We start from the raw sequence: 17,890 nt of genomic DNA, 5'->3' as shown, positions 1-17,890 counted from the left end.
GCTTTGAAATTTGATATGCAGTTTACTGAGGGTGACTTCACTCAGATTTGTTCAAATCGTGGTGAAATTTGCATATTTGTATTTGTAAGGCAATTTTTGTCATTTTTGGTAAAAAAATCTTTTAAAAATCTTCTTCTTCAAAACTACAAGTCAGATAGCTTTGATATTTGGTACATATGTCCCTAGGGATGATCTATTTTAGATTTGTTCAAATTGTGCAGAAATATGCAAATTTGCATTTTTTGGTCAAAAAATGTATTTTTCAAAAAGAACTGGCCTGATAGTTTTGAAATTTAGTATACAGGTTCCTATAGATGAACTTAGTAATATGTATTGAATTTCTGATGAAATCTGTAATTTTGTATTTTTGGGGCAATCTTTGCCATTTTTGGTCAAAAAATGTGTATTTCAAAAACTGCTCATCTGATAGCTTTGAAATTTGGTATACAGGTTCCTACAGATGAACTTAATGATATTTATCGAAATTATGATGAAATCTGCAATTTTGTAATTGTGGGTTAATTTTTTCCATTTTTGGTCAAAAAATGTGTATTTCCAAAACTACTCATCTGATAGCTTTGCAATTTGGTATACAGGTTCCTACAGATCACCTTAATGATATTTATTGAAATTATGATGAAATCTGCAATTTTGTAATTTTGCGGCAATTTTTGCCATTTTGGTCAAAAAGTGTGTTTCTCAAAAAGTACTGTTCTGATAGCTTTGAAATTTGGTATACAGGTTTCTACAGATGAGCTAAGTAATATATATTGAATTTCTGATGAAATCTGTAATTTTGTATTTTTGGGGCAATGTTGCCATTTTTGGTCAGAAAGTTTCAGTCTTAAAAAACTACTCATCGGATAGCTTTGGTTGACATGTTCTTAGGGATGATCCGATGTGATATATTCAAAGTATCATGAAATTGTGTATTTTTGCAGCTTATTTTAGCCACTTTTTTCTGGCCATTGCATTGAGCTATCAAAGATTTCCACCTTCTTCATCAACATGTGTCAAAAATAGTTACTCTCTACATAAACACAGCGGAGCTATATCGGCCGCTAGGTCGCTTGTGTTAAAATCTGTTTCATGCTTGTTGATAACGGTAAAATTGTTTGAAAATGCCCTGCATGTAACGAAATGTCATATACCATTAACTGTGAAGAGGGGTGTAATAAAAATATTATTGCCTGAATACATGGGTTTATGTGCCCTCGCAGCAGGAGACAATTTGCCCTCCTGGCGTCGGGCAAATTGTCACCTGCTCTCAGGCACATAAAGCCATGTATTCAGGCAATAATATATAGTATTAAATTCTAACAAAGTTTACTCTAACACAATACTGCAGACTGTACAATAGTGACTTTCTGATTTTGTGACTATGATACTATCAGAGGGACACACATGTGCCTTGTTTTGTATGCTGTTATGGAGTGACAGAGTTTTGTTGATTTGTCTGCCCAGGAGAGAGAATCACGTAATTTTACAGCGTGTGTATTTTGATTGATTTCAGATATCTGCTGTCTGTGATATCAGCTTGGGCTAGAACTTGAACTTGTCAGGTCTATGCTAGTTTTGATGCATTGAATGGTTTTATTTACAACATACCGGTAATCAGTAGTTTCAGTGAGTGGTGAGGTGGGCCATCAGTTCTAAACTCACAAACAGTACAAACATTTCACTGTTTTCATTAGGAGACATGGGATTTGCTGCATTACTTAGAGACTGTGATAAAGGAGCATTAAATTTGGAGTGCTCAGCTGTCTCAATAGCTGCAGGAAGCTGGTGCATTATAAACCTTGACTACCAAGATATAGATATAGAGTGCTGTGATTGTTCCAACCAAAATTTTAGTGCAACATTTTTTACAAATATATATAAAATTTTCTGTAATTTTTTATAATTTTAGACCAATTGGACATCACATTTCATTGGCTACAGTTTGTCATCAAAATTTCGAGAAAAATCTCAAAGAAATTGACTGGAGTATATTTCTAAAGGTGATGAAAATCATCTTTGGCGCTCAAAGGGTTAAGATAGTGGTATTGTCTTCACCTTAACGGGAACAAACAATGCAAAACACAAACAAAGCTAAATAAAAAAGACTTTTGTGACCCGGCACACACCCGCACATTAACGTAGAATACGGTCTCCCGCATGTGGTGCGCCCATTTCGAAGCTCATAGAGTAATTACAGTTTTCACCATCTTAGTTTGTGAAAATCAAAGATTTCATTTTTCTCCATAGAATTACCACTAGTATGACGGCCATTTTGAATTTCAAATGTAAGTAAATGTTGGGTGATTTGTTTCTCTAGTACCAAAATTTGCAGGGTGACCCCAGATTTCTATTCTTGATTTTGAAAGAGAATGGTAGAAAATTTCATTGAGGAAAGTTTCAGAGAAAGTCTTTCATTAATAAGGCGTAATTACTACCTTAACAACAAAATAAATGTTCAAGACACAAATTTGGGAATACAGAATGGCACTTTACTTGTCTAATGCTGTGTTTGGTAGAAATAAACATGAGACAATCACAAAGTACATTACAATGTCACCAATCTTCCATTGAATAAAGTGCATAGTTCACTTGAATGACACAAATTATGAACATTTAAAAAAATTACACGATTACATTAGACACTGAAGAAAAACCACAATATTTGTTGTGAGTTGAAAAGAACAAAATGACATACAGACCTTTGATACAAAAATATTTGTCTTTTTGATTTTGTTTGTATAGCTCTATACTTTAGATGCTACGAAACTTGTACTCTATTGCAAATCCTGTGTATGATGCTCTGGACAGACAAAAAAACTGGAACATTCGGCAAAATTTTGCCATTTTGAATTTGGGAAGGCAGTCAACAGTTTTACAGCGCATGGTCCACAAGAATCAATATCCTTTGTTTGCTCCGTCAATGAGAATTACTGTCTTCAATTCATTTGTGAGATTAGTCACATAATCATGATCATGAGAGAAACACCTTGTTTTGATTTGTTCAATGTTTGATGAAAGCAGATTTCTCTTCCGATAGAAGCATTTGAATTTCTACCAAGTCCCTGCTGTGATAGCTCTGCATGGACCAAAACAATACTCCTCACCATAGTGACATACTACACTCTCATTTTTCTTATACTGTCACGTTACAACGACTTGCCTCAAAAGAAATATAAATTTGAAAGTCTCAGACTTGTGATAGTTTAAGAAATGACCCTTACGTGTTTGGAGACATCTCAGAAAATGTACATAACATCTTTTCAGCAAGTCTTTGACCAACCCAAGCCACTTTAACCCCTTCAACACCATGGTTTGGCCCAAACCCATTGTTATCACAGGTGATTGTGGACCTTTTTACAGGTGATATTGGGGTGAACTGCTTAGATGCGGCTGAACAAGTCCTAAAAGAATGAAATGTCTTGGCATGTGAAGACTAAACTGATTGAAAATTAGAATGACATGATCAGGGTTATTTGTGCTGTACTTGTACGCAATCATCCAAGCAAGGCTCACTGCTGGCCTACAAAACAGCACCAACACATCTACTGTATTTAACAAGACTTGTATCTGCACAATCAGTATGGATTCACATTTTTTGTTGGATATTTCATGAGTAAAGCTCTCAACACAAATGTCCCATTAATCCTTTTCCTGCCAGACAGTATCACTTCCCCACCTGCCAAGTCAGTAGAAAGCCGTATTGAGCCAAAACCGTATGTATTTCCACCCACTTGGCTTGGTATTTTATAGCAGCTTTAGTCTGTAAAAATCATGTTACAGTATCTGTCTTCAGGGACCTTCAAATCTTCAAGTCTTTGTTAAAATGCACCATATGGGACATGATTTGCTTCACTAGTTTAAACCAACTTGACCTGGTAGTGAAATATGAACTTGGCAGGAAAAGGATTAATGGTCGAGATGATTGTTCTGGAGTCAAAAGTCTAGAAACCCTTTCTAAGCCATGAAGGACATCACAGGGATACTTTTGATACAGATTTTTAGCTAACAACGAATAAACCCTGAGGTACTACCAAAGCTTTCCCCAAGCTAGCAGAAGCACAGGGTGCATCACCACCAACAACTTACATGGCAGAGACAGGCATACTCACAAACAACACCAAAGTTTTCTCCCCTCTTGAATATTTATTGCCAACACAGGATGTAGGTCAAGGTCAAAAACAATTTACGTCAAGGTGATGAGAGGTCTCTCACATACACTCTATTTTACATATTTGCATGTGTGTGTGTCACTGTGGGTTTTATAAAACATTCAAAAGTGATCTTGGTCACAACGATGTGACAGTCACTATTGTCACACATGTATTGGGACAGGAACACAGACACTAACACAAGATACAAAGTGACGACGCGACGGGTTTCGCACTGTCGTGTCATTTCTCTGGTTGTTTTTTCACACATCTAAGTCGTCATCAGGATCTTCATCATCAAAATCGTCCATTTCATCTGGTTGGTAGAAAATCTGACCAGAGCCTACTGGCCCTCTTCCATCAGCAACTTGTCTGTAAGTACAACACATTACAATGATATTGTCTTATCAAGTTCTGCTTGGCAAACAGATTAAACTTCAACACATGGTAACACGGCTGTTTCTGATGAAATTTTCCCATGTCACAGCATGTTGTTAAGATAAATCTTACATAGACTCTTTGAAAAAGACAACAGTAAAATATTCATGAGACCTAATTGACATGGTGGCTATATGCAAATTTGAAACGGCTAAGATGGAGCATTTAGTGGCTTACCTGTCTTGACTGATTGTATACGGCAGTACAACATTACTTTTGGCTTGCCTCTCAGCTGCACTTAGGCTGAGGTTAAAGGTCAGATTTGCAGTTGGGTCAGGCTGTGGATGAAAAATGGGGTCGCAGTAAGAAATGACGTATCAGGGGTGTGGATTCTGAAATGAACATTTACCTAAGATTGCAAACAGCACCACATACTGACTTGAATGTTGAATGTTTAACAACATAACACAAACACTCTGTTGCAATTGGTAGTGACTTGCAATTATCATTTACATCTGCTGTACGAATCTTTCAAAGCCTGCGAGAGTCATTCGTAAATGGCATCCAAAGAAACAAATAAATAATGTAACACACTTACTGCAGTTGAAACAGAAACTTCATTGCTTTGTGTTGACTTGGAGGAATCAAACGTGAGTAACCTAAGATCCTCAACAACACTGTAACCTTCATACTGTGAAGATAAAGAGTTTGACATGGTTTATGGTACAGTGCAAACATCATTGTAATTCTGTGTATATTCAATAGTTGCCATGGTGAATATCATTGAGAAAGAGGCAGAAAAGGAACCAGATGAAACAAATAATATCAGGTCCATGTCTACATTACAAATCACTGACCTTGGTATTGTACTTGTAACTATCATCACTGTAATAACACACTCCGGGAAAAATCCCTTTGACATTACACAATTGTCTGCAGTATCAGCACTTGACAATAATTATTTTTATTACAGTGTTTCTATCTGTTTCTGTGATTTGAGGAAATTTAACCTGTTCACCCTAATTTCCTGTAAACACGTCTGTAATCACCGTTGATAACAATGGGTTTGGATCAAACTATATTGGTAACGGGGTGAAACTACAGAAATTTCCATTAACCATCAAACCATAACTAATAGTTCACAAGACTTGCTGTGATTTTCTATTTTATGATATATTTTCCTGAAGAGATGAACCAGACCAGATTCATCTCCCTGAATTGCCTGTATTGTGGTCTGTTTGTCTCTCTGAAAGAAGCGGGTTTTGGTTAAACGGCAAGTAGCTGTAACTTTTGATGAATTTGCTATTTTTTAATGTCAACTGCAAATTCTTGCTCGACTCCCAAAAGCATGTTGAAACATCCACGATTCAGGTTGAATCTCTACAAATAAAATGTACTATCATTGTTCACGTTTGAAGTCAGGTCCGAACCAGAATTTACTTGTCAACCTTAACAATGGCAGTCTACACATGTACAGGCTGAGTTGACAAGCTGAATACTGTGTATCTCGACATGCTTCGGGGAGCAGAACAAGAAACTGAACTAGACATTGAAAGTAAAAATAGTGAAAAAAACATCAAAAGTTGCATCTTCTGGCCTTTTAAGCCATTGTGATTTCCATTCACAAAGACAGTAACACAAGCAATGAAGTGCTTACTTTACTGACAACTTTTCCATTTGCCTTTCTGTGGACTGTTTTGCAGAAGCCATACGGCTCCTCATAGAACGACGCTAACGACGCATTGGCTGTCAGTGACATAGTACTTGTTGCTACATGGCTAATCATGTCTATCACCTGCCCTTCATGCACGTCATGGTGAATAAGACAAATAGACTGCACCATCTCGAAATCTACGGAGGAGAAAAAAAGGTGTAATGTCAATGTAAACCAAGCTTCTGATTGATGTGGAGTATATAATGTCTGTATTTTAAAGGCCAGGGACTTGATCCCCGGGATCAAATTTGTTCTAGTCTGTTAGAGGATTATTGAGTGTCACAGCCTTTTGTTTTCTATTGAAATTGTAATCTAGTAAGTTGATTTCCTTGCAAGACAACCTGACGCCAACACAGGCCTTGAAGACCACTGGGTATGTATATGCATACATGTACTCATAGCCTAAGTCAATATTAACCCTTTTCAGATTAAGTTTCTCTAAAACTGCATAAAAACACAAAATCAGAAAGATTATCTTTGGACCCTCCTTCCCAATCTTCTCCTTTTCCACATAAGATATATTAAACTTTGTTTTAAACAAACGCCAACCCTAAATTAACCCCTATCCCAAACTCTTAAGTCTCTTCCCGAACTAATTTGAGGGATGATGCTGAAGGAAGTCTTTGCTAAAAATCTAGATACCCAAAGGATTTGTGTGACACACCCTGCCTAGTCACACGCTACCGGTATATCATGCCGGGAAGTCAGCTCAAAAATCATGGCTGTGTTTATGCATATCGTTGCAAGAGTAATTCAAAGTATGTTTGCATATGTTTTTAGGTAAGAGTCTTCAAATAGTCGAAAGTGTAAAAACACACTGTCTTGGATATCTTCTGCTTTACTGGTTTTAACCAATTTGATTTGACAGCTACATATAAATTGGTTGTTTTTTAGCATATGAAGGTGTCTGGGACGTCCACACCAGAACATGAGGTGATATGGTTAACCCTTTTCCTGCAAGACGGTATCGCTTCTCCATCTGCCAAGTCAGTAAAAAGCGGTATTGAGCCAATACCATATGTATTTTCACCCTCTTGGCTTAGTATATTGCAGCAGGTTTAGTCTGTAAAAATCATGCTTACAGTATCTGTGCTCTAAAGAGCTTCCAAAGGTTCATTTTTTTGTTAAAATTAACCATATGGGGCATGTTGGGTTTCATTAGTTTTCACCAACTTTACCTGATGGTGAAATATGAACTTGGCAGGTAAAGGACACGAACACAGAGACTAACACAAGAATGGTTAACAAGACACTTTGTAGTTGAATAATCTGAATAGCTGTTAGATAAATATCAAGCAACTGACCTTCTTCAGCGGCATTGCACAGTTGATATAAAGCTTTGACAACAAAGGAGATGCATTTGTGTACGAGTACTGGAGTGAGGGAGTCGATGATGACTCCTATTTTGCCATTGGATGCTTGCCTCTGTTTTCTGATATACGACAGCAGATCTAGTGGCTCCGTTAGGTAGAGTTTGCCGTTTGAACCCTCTGGTATTGTTGGGCTTCTGAAGGAGTGGAGAGAAAGCCTGTTACTGAATGAAGATGTCACTGATTGCACATTTCCATCCCACAATCACTAAGTAAGGTACAAAATTTTCTGTCTATTGAACTTCTTTCTTTCAAAATATTTGGTAAAGAGTAACGTTTTCATAATTGACCTGATAAATTGAGTTGAAAATATGTCTAAATTTTGACGTTCTTGCAGTACACTATTTCCCAAAAATTCCATTCGTTTTATGTTATCCGATTAACTTTATCAGTACTCTCACCAGATTGTTTGAAGTATGGAAATTTCTCTTATCATAATAAGTGGACTGGTTTTCCCTAAATTTATCAAATGTTAAGATGTGTTACAGGTAGAAAACAGCAATTCTAAAAATTACAGTAAATTCAGTGAAAAGAGAACTATTTTTGGTTTTATCTGACCCACATGTACATGGGACTGTAGGGTCATTTTAGTTTATGGGATTTTTGCTATGATTTTTGCTATGTCTTTCTGGGATGTAGAAAATAGCTGGCAGAAACAACCTGCTGTTAGCTAAAATTTGCAAGCTATGAAAATTTAGTTTCAGTAAAAAATATCAAGACATTTTGCACAAACTTTGTACATTCACACACCACTTGTAACAGCCTATACTTTTATTTTTGCCACATGTAACCAACATTTTTCACATTCCTGTCTTTGTCCATATTCTCATGGAAATGTGGAAAATTTGTGGGAAAAAGAAATTTACATTTCAACAATGTTCACTCAAAATGAGTTACACCAAAATGGACATAACAATGTACACAAACTAACTGCATGAGCGCAAAGTCCATACAAAAGCTGATTTATTAATTTGATTAAGTAAACCGTCATTTTGGTGAAAGATTGCAAATATCCATTTCCTCATGGATTTCATTTTAATGAGATTACTTCCTTGCCCTTGGCATTATTCCTTCCTTTAACTTTCCGTGCTTCACGACTCAAAAAAGTGAATATTTAAAATCTTTGGCTACAGAAACACCCACTATCAAGTATTTAAGTCCTGCCTCAATGTGTGTATTTGGAGCCATGTTTTTCAAGTTTTGTAATTTATCCCTTACGCAGTCATGAGTGGTCGTGTTTTTGAATTATTCAGGAACTAGCACAAGCTAGCTTCAATATGTTACTGAAGTGTTCAGCCAACACATAGGTGTGATTTGCGGATAAAAGCAACTATGGCTGCCATGACAATAGAAAACACTTATCGCTCTAGAGAACTTGCACATATATATCCTTCTGACATGTTGTTGCAACAGAACACAGTTTCCCCACAATCACTTATTTTGTTATCGTTATTATTTTCGTCACGTTTCTGTGTACTGGTAAACTGTATACAAAGATATCACATTTCTATACAGAATATGATATCATATCAGCTTTGATTAAGAGTTGCCTGCAATACAGATACATGTAGATATGGGACAAAAATGACTCAAGTAGGGCAAGTATAGTTTACTTGACCAAAGGTTTCAAAACATGTCGCTATATCGTAATGCTATAAGATACACGATAGGAGACCATGGAACAGAAGTAAACATTCTCTGATCACTCTTGAGTTGATATTTTGTAGTTGAATGGCCCCATTGAATATGTGAAGTTCAAGATCAAACCAACAAGCCAGACTCTAAAGATTAGATTTGCCGATTGGTATTTCAAAATAAACATCAAAATTCAGATATAAAGAGATGGCTTAGCGATTAGAAGGGAACCAGTACAGGATTGTTTGATTTTTACTGATAAAAAAATTGACAATGCCATATATGTATTTGGAGCTAGATGTCTGGCCATTGTGAACTGTGACCTCTCGGGACCAAAATTAAAAGGATTTACAAATTAATGTATTATGGTGATGTTTTAGGCACAGAACTTGTACAAGATGGTTGAGAAAGCAAATAAACTGTATTAAAATAGACCAAATTGGGGAGAAAAAAATCCGCATGAATCAATCAATTACAAAAGGACATCCAGCATACACATGCAGGGATCATTTACAAAGTACATTGTTTACAGTCGCATGGAGCATGTGTGACTGACATGACATGATGAATGTCAATAATGTGCCACATTCTTATCCAGTTCTTATCTTACACTTTTTCATTTACATTTTGTTTCATCCTGCCCCAATTATTTTTGGTTTGGAATCAGAATTTACGATATCAAGCTACATGTACTGTACGCTGCAGGAAAAATTTGTAGTCACTCAAATGCGCATACATGTCAGGGAAGGCACACACTGGTGTGTTTTGTAACTTGCAAAACTGAAAATAAGCGACAAACACACAAATATACTGATTCAACACCTAAATGTGAGACGGAGAGGCTATATTTAGAATTCTAACAATGAACAGTTTGTATGCAGAAGCTGTACACAGCATATTCAGGGACACTAGTACAGTATTACTGCAGTTAGCTTTTACCATTACACTTTTACCATAATCAGATTTTGAAACCACTGATCCAACAATAGCTTGTGAAATCAAATTTTGTCAATATTTACATATGAAACAAATCATCAAGTTCTGTACAATTGCATCATGTTTTAATTTCGCAAATTGGTTTATGAGAGACTTGCTAATTACTGAAGAAAAGTCTACTCTATAACAAACAGTTTTGTAAAGACTTGCAAAAGTGAAATATGGACATGCATATATCAGACCAACTGTACATGTAACCTTATCATTATTTTTGTTTTTCAGAAATCAACAGAGATATCAAAACCCATCTTCCACAGTGAGCTGTGCGATTTATATTTTACCTCCACATCAGCGGATCTGACCAACCGTCATGGCTGTGAAGTTTTTTCTTTGTGTGGTCGTCAAAACCTGTGAGGAAGACTTCTGGGGCAGTATCAAAGTGAAAAATGTGAACTTCATCAACTCTGTGAAGATATAAGACACAACACAAGACATCAATGACATTGAACAACAGAGAGCCCTTTCTTAGACTTGGAATGAAGCTGTTCAATGCAGAAAACGAGCAGAAGGATGTTTTCAAGGATTTTTGAGGGAGGGCAGCTTCCCTAATGATGTTGAATGTTCTCCTTCCCGCTGTTCAGTTAATTGGCTTAGTGTCTAACAATCTGAGAATACATCTTAAATTAAACTAAGGAAATACGTCACCTGGATGAAAATACAGAAATTACACAGCTGCACCAGATAGTGCATCTTCAACTATGGTACACTGTACAAGCAGTGCAATGGTCTTGGAGTACAGCAAGCTTGAAACAGTTGTCAAAGCGGTTTTTGTAACTTAATTTGTACCAAATTTGCTGTCAGTGTAGAAATCACTGTAAACATCATAAAGACATATTCAGACCCAATATAACAGAAGCAAATTAAAACCAGTATTTGGTTAAATATTAAAGCATTCAATGTATTGTATGTAGTCTTGCTCTGATATACAGCAAAAAACAGGATGGTTGGACAGTCTCATATACATTACGTTTACTTTTTTGTATGTCCCACACAAGTTCTGTAGATAACATTGTAGATAAAAAGAACCGACTCCTCTGAGTGAAATACACTGTTTATCCTTGTGTGTCTATAAAACAGATTGGCATCAGTAAGTATACATTGTTTTATTGTTTGTTTAGCCAGAGTGCTGTCCTAATTAACTTCCGTCTCTACGATCAATTCTATAACTAATTTAGCAATTCCCTTGTGTGTTCTATCCAGACACTGAAATGAGTCGGCTCTTTTTATTGACAATGTTATCTACAAAACTTGTGTGCCACGTACAAAAAAGTAAACGTAATGTATATGAGACTGTCCAACCATCCTGTTTTTTGCTGTAGATTCAGTTCACAGAGTCATACTGTTAATATTATACAGACCAGGCTGAGAATTGGACACAACAAATTTTGGCAAGTCAGCGAGATTTGAAGATTGATAAGATACATGCAGTGACACAAATGTCACTGTATATACAAATCATTTTACATACTTGGGTTGTACTGAACACAGACAGCACTGAGCAAATATTTGTTTGGTCTATTTTGGTAGAAAGCTAGTCTATTTCTCAGAATAGAGTCAGAAAGCTGATCTCTATTTTTGATTAAGGTAGAAGTCACACCTCGGGGACAGATATTACAACTCTCAAACTTTTTAAATTCTTTTCTGATAGACCACTTGAGGGGTTCATTCTAAAGTTCTTGGTATAAGAAAACTTTTCGCCGACTTACTTTTTTTGAAATTCAAAAATTTTACTGTTTCTTTCTCCATAGACTTAACACAGGGATGGCGGCCATTTTGAATTTTAAATATCGGTAAATCTTGGGTTATTTGTTTCCCTAGTAGTATCAGATCCCTGATTTTTATTCTTGATTTTGAAAGAGAATGGTTGAAAAGATTCCTTAAGGAAAGTTTGAGCAAAAGTTTCAGTCTTTCACTTTGGAGGCACAATATTACCTTAATTAAGCAATAAAGATGGGACACATCACTGTTTTGAACACTTTCGAAGGCGTATAGAAATATTTTCATACATCTCAGAAAGCTGACGATCAAATAATCGTACAACTGCCACATTGTAATCTTGCTAAAGAAGCTTTTCTGGAGCAAATGGTAAACAACACTAACAATAGATCATGGTTTAACTGTTTAAGTGCTTTAATTAAAGACAATGGAATGGACTTTCTCCTTGATAAAGCTCCATCACTTAAACACCACAAAGTTATAACTGGTTTAATGAAAACAAATTTAACAAACAATTATGAAGTCTTTTGGAAAAAAGTTGATCACTGATGAAAATAGTAAACTAAGAATGTATGCCAAAATAAAACGTAATTTTAGATTAGAACCCTACTTAACACAGTTGCAAGGTGAGAAAAGAAAATTGCTCACCAAACTTCGCATTAGCAATCATGATCTAGCAATTGAAAAAGGGAGACACACTGTTCCAAAAACCCCAATTACTGAAAGATACTGCAATCAGTGTAACACCAACAGTATTGAAGATGAAACACACTTTTTATTAATCTGTCAGAAATACAAAGTCCAAAGAAAGTACTTTTTCAGTAAAATCAATTTCCCAAACGACGATACTGAAAATCAGCTTATTTCTCTACTAACAAAACAAGAGTTATCTTTTAATGAACAACTTGCTGATTATATTTTTACTTTATATAAACAAAGAAATACCTAGTTATATTTATTATTAGCTACTATTATTATACTGTAATACTTTATCTTTATTGAAGAAAATTTTAACTTATTTTTGTATCACACTTTTATTGCCACAAATGTGATGTAAATCCTATATTTACAAGCAAGCAATAAAAATATTATTATTATTATAATAATTATCATTTCTTAAAAATTGTGTAACTCACCTAGAGGCTAAGCTTTTTGTGAAACTCTTAAGCAGCGTCCTTCCAAAATGTTTGAGACTGTCTGTGAAACCAAAGGAAAACAGAAAAGGGTGAAAAATACGGAAACAGAAACCTGATTTATGAGTAAACACTGAGACATATTGAATGTCAGGAAGAACACTCAATTGAAAACAGAATATCGTCTTGGGAAAAATGAACCCATGTGCTGAAATGGTCCCAGTGGTTTAACCTTTGACCTCTCCACTACACAGACTGCATGATCTGTTCGATGCTGTTCTGCGACTTGTGACTTTCATTGCAAATTATTATTATCATCAGGCATCTCAGGGTGTGATGGTGAATTCATCTAATGGAACCAGGATGTGACCAGAAAATTTGAAAATTCCGATCACATCATTTCTTCAGTAGTGCTATTAAGGCTACAACTGAATATTTGCTAAGGCTATATGGCTTATTTGCCTTGACTATTTTGTAAGAAAAAAAACAAGAATTGACGTGCATGCAAAGTGATAGTGTAACTCCATAACCCCACAGGGTTGCACATTTGAAAACTTATCATGCCAGGACTCTGTTGAAACAGAAAGATAAGATATCAATTTCAGGAAAACAATGATATCCACATACGGAACCAGGCAACCCCATTTCATCTACAGAAATCCCATAATAATATGTGTATTTCTTTGACATTTGCCTCATTGCAGTTAAATTTGCTTCATTGCTTTCATGTTTGCATGAGCTGCCGTATAATAATAATTACAAATATGCATCACCTGTTAAGAATTTGATTACTTACACCAATTTGGACACATGTCTTAATCGATTATGATCATATTTTCTTTTCTATGGCGTAATTTTGCATGCAATTGAGAGAGATTTGTGTACACATCAGTAATGCTGTGAACACAACAGAGTAATTGTCGGCAGACTTGCAATATTTTTCTTGGTGACAACTCATTTCATTTATCTGTGATATATCAGAATCAGAGAAATTCATCAATCAGACTGCACACATGAAACGTGAAGTCACTCAATATGGACTGCATTCATTTTGTGTCTTCATATCAGATTTAATTGCACACATAAAATAGATACTCTGTATACGAAACAGCTTCAATTATTTGAGAAACGAATGGATAATAAAGAATTGAAGATGATAACAAGGTTAGTATGCAGGGTTTCTTGTTGGACTGACAGCAATGGGGTTCAAATTACCTTGATGCAAGCTTGTAATTATTATCCACATGAAATTGAGCTTAGTATAGACAGATTGCATCATTGTATAGCCTGCATGACAAATACTATCTTGAGTGTCTTGCTTCAAATACATTGCAGTGTGCTTGTAGAGTCGCAAAACTTGCACAATACCTAATTTTTATATTCCAGTCTGAATTCTTTTGTGTAGGAATTAACATATGAATAGATTTGCCAGAAACACAGGATTGACCTATCCATGAAAAACCCCTCATGAAGTCATATTTTGTATTTGTGGGGAAAATGAGGGGAGGGTGCATTTGATATGTCCAGAGTTTTGATCATTGGGTCTGGGACATCAATGACTAAATGACAAATCATCACAGTTCTAGGGTAGAGCACGTTTCTCACAGATGAAAATTTAATATGCAGATCACACAAACTGGAACACATACACTTAGAAAGTGATGCCGCAAAAAATATTATCCATACAGTTCTTTCAAATAATACACATGTATTATAACCCTTCAACCATTTCATCATAATGGTTTAGCCCAAACCCATTGTTATCAAGGATGACTTGGGACCTGTTTACAGGGAATCAGAAATGAAATGGTCACAATTTTTCAAATTCAGCAGTGTTCTCCCCAGAGCCATTATAGAGTGGTGGCCGCCACTCTATAATTTTTGGTAAACAATAGAAACTCATTACCATAACAGTTGCATTTATTGTTATGCAAATTAGCTGCCACTCTATCAGAAAATCCTGGGGAGATCACTGTTCAGATTTGTACCGGTACAAAAAGTATACCTATACACAGTGACAAGACAGTTCAAATGACACTGAATGCTGAACCTGCACATACACCAACTTCCACCATGACTATAAACATGTACTACAATGAACCCAGCTAGTTTTATGTATTTTTTGAAAATCACTCTTGAATATTCATAATTTAAATAACTCAATTTGGACTAATGACATAAACCCCCAGGTGCACAAAAGTCGTGAGAAATGAAGTCTTTCTCCCATTTCATAGAATTACACTGTGGTAATGCATCACAACGATCACTGTTTCAAAAGTAGAAATGTGCATATTAAGAATACAATCTGTATACAACATGTCAAGCTGGAAATTGTCTGTCAGTGTTACAGGATAGAGATTACACACTGCATGGATATTATATAGAGTAAAGTGCCTTGCTGTGTGTGATGCAGACAGCGAATACAATCACTTCGTTTAATAATTCAGTACTTGAATTACAAGGAGCTCCTAGGTCAGGATGTCTATCTATATACACACAAACAAGCATAGAGTACACAACTTTGGATGAATTCTGAGCAACAAAAATACCTTGGACCACGGACAAACAGGAAACAGAATGACGTTGTCCCGAGACTGGCAACAGGAAAAGATATAAAAAGACAGCTGTGTGTGAGGTGTCATCATAGTCAGCATTAACAGTTGAACACCACTGATTAATGGTCAAAATGTTTGCCTTGACTTATGAAATGCCTTGACTGACTTATGTTGTTCACAATCACTCACATCCTGCCATCCTATCTATCATTACTAATATGTACGCCGACTCTTTCTCTAATGGTTGCAGCCCTGATGTGTACCACAGTCCCTCTAACTCACGACTGTGTGTGTACCAACAAACATATTCCAAATGATGCAATACATTTATTGATGTATGTGCATGTGTACTTATGAAAATCATACCTTGCAAACTTTTGTTTTTTTGGATGTAAACTGCAATTTTTTTGAATTATTGGTATTTTTTTACCATACTGTATCCACAGACCATATAGTAGTGTAATATAGCTATTGTTATCATAATTGATGTTATAACTCTGTTTAGTATCACAAAGCAATATCCTATTGTAATAAAGAAATTTGCTGGTTCATCAAAATGATAACTTCCTATACTATCTGTATATATACAGTATAATTGAGGAGCAAATGACAACGACGAATTGGTTTTTTGTAGTTATCAAATTTTGACTTACTTAAATATTTTGATAATCTGTTTACAAAGATAAAGTGAACGTCTGAAGATAGGAGATGGGAAAGTATTTTCAGTATTTTATTGTATTTTATTTTTACTTCTGTATTTTGTATAAATTATCAATCTTCTAAATGTTGACCATCACCGATAAATTCAAGAAAATGTATGTTACTTTTCTTTCATTTTTCTCATATGTTTGGACTTTTGTGAAAATCCAGGCAGATTCAGATGCACTTATGTTGACAGAAGAGGGGGGGGGGGGCTTTTGTTAACATGATTTTCACTGAAAATCGCTAATATCACAAAATTTTAAAAGTTTTGAGCTAAATTTTCTTAAACAACTGTATGCACAAACGGATTTGGGAGCGATTACATCTTTAGATTTTAAAGGCCGTAAGACTGCTTTGTTTGACTCTGCAGATAAAAATTCAGAACAGCTGCGGTAGCATCGATATCGCGCATCCTTGGTTTGCGCAGAAAAACCACAAGGCTTCTTTCTTACGCTCGACTTGTACTTCGACTGAACAAAAAAATCCGCTGTCTTTTCGCAATAACCAATAATTTTTAAGATAAATTAGATGAATTTATCTGATGTTTAGGATCCCTCATATGTTACAATGTTTGCCCATTGTCCTTGCCAAAGCCTGTTGTTTCCCTACCGAGCTGAAATCTCACTACCGCATCTGAAAACGTCACTGGCACACGCGCTCGCAATAAATCACCCAAGTTCTGATAAACACTGAGAGCAAAGTCGCGCCAAGCAAATTTCCCAAGCTATCTGCGACTTTGGACGAACGCTGGACATTTTCAATATGTTGGAAAACCAATGGATTAAAATGCTAACCTGGGAAAGCCAACCTAAGGAGTTTCCCGATCTCAGGAAGTGAAATAACAGAATAATAAATCCATGAAAAACCTCGTGCATCGATCAACTGTTTTTGGGTTTTTTTTGGGTGGCGAGTGGCTAACTGCGCCAATCTTTTACACATTTGTGCCTCAAAGCATTTGCAATAGATACACTTCTTGCAAGTCAGAAGGGCATTTCGACATGTCGCTCCGAAACCACTTTCGCTGTCTCAGCGTCATGCTATGCGAACAGTTTTCATTCATTCCTTTGTTGGTAACTTGTGGCATATAATATACAGATATACACTGGCCGTGTATCTACGTTCGCCCGGAAAATTAAAGATTTTTACGAGGGAAAAATAATCCCAGATTAAAGGACATTACACGTACCTAAAATGATAATTGATCGCGACGACTCCCGTCCGTGTAGAATATCTTCAAGCATTGCGAGAGTTTTCAAGGAGTATATTTGAAAACAAGTGTTGTCAACCACTTCGCCCACTTGCACTACAGCGTGTGTTGCTCGTCGACTCACGCGCGTTAAACTAAATGAACCCGGAAGTGAAACCTCGGATTTGTGGGTCATGATAACTAACCGAATAGTATTCGTAGACATAAGGTTTAACAACCTTTAATACTCTCTCTATGCAATAACTTTCTATTAAAAGAAACAATCGATGTATCTACTCTTATTTATCTGTGAATTATAGGATTATCAATCCGTAAGTCTCGATGTGACCTTCGGAC

General features: G+C 35.9%; 1 protein-coding gene across 1 annotated transcript; it reads right to left on the bottom strand.

Annotated features, from left to right (window-relative positions):
- Positions 1-2,467: 2,467 nt before the first annotated feature.
- Positions 2,468-17,697, bottom strand: LOC139137364 (elongator complex protein 5-like). The gene is made up of 8 exons (XM_070705418.1): positions 17,534-17,697; positions 13,094-13,154; positions 10,523-10,645; positions 7,545-7,747; positions 6,184-6,377; positions 5,125-5,217; positions 4,764-4,864; positions 2,468-4,520 (listed from the first exon to the last, which is right to left on the bottom strand). Exons 1-8 carry the CDS (start codon positions 17,586-17,588, stop codon positions 4,412-4,414), a joined length of 939 nt encoding a protein of 312 aa, XP_070561519.1. The 5' UTR covers positions 17,589-17,697; the 3' UTR covers positions 2,468-4,411.
- Positions 17,698-17,890: the final 193 nt, after the last annotated feature.

The sequence above is a fragment of the Ptychodera flava genome, chromosome 7 (assembly GCF_041260155.1).
Source record: "Ptychodera flava strain L36383 chromosome 7, AS_Pfla_20210202, whole genome shotgun sequence".
NCBI classification, from domain to species: Eukaryota; Metazoa; Hemichordata; class Enteropneusta; family Ptychoderidae; genus Ptychodera; species Ptychodera flava.
The sequence above is the reverse complement of the archived record's forward strand: the minus strand, read 5'-3'. Positions and strand labels throughout refer to the sequence as shown.

What these genes read in the sequence shown, in the direction of transcription:
- LOC139137364 (XM_070705418.1), bottom strand. Translation starts at nt 17,588, where the DNA reads ATGCTTGAAGATATTCTACACGGACGGGAGTCGTCGCGATCAATTATC. An exon ending in AAGTTTCTGTTTCAACTGCA is followed by an intron (nt 4,865 to 5,124) that starts GTAAGTGTGTTA and finishes TTTCATCCACAG; the next exon opens with CCTGACCCAACTGCAAATCT. An exon ending in TATACAATCAGTCAAGACAG is followed by an intron (nt 4,521 to 4,763) that starts GTAAGCCACTAA and finishes TTGTACTTACAG; the next exon opens with ACAAGTTGCTGATGGAAGAG.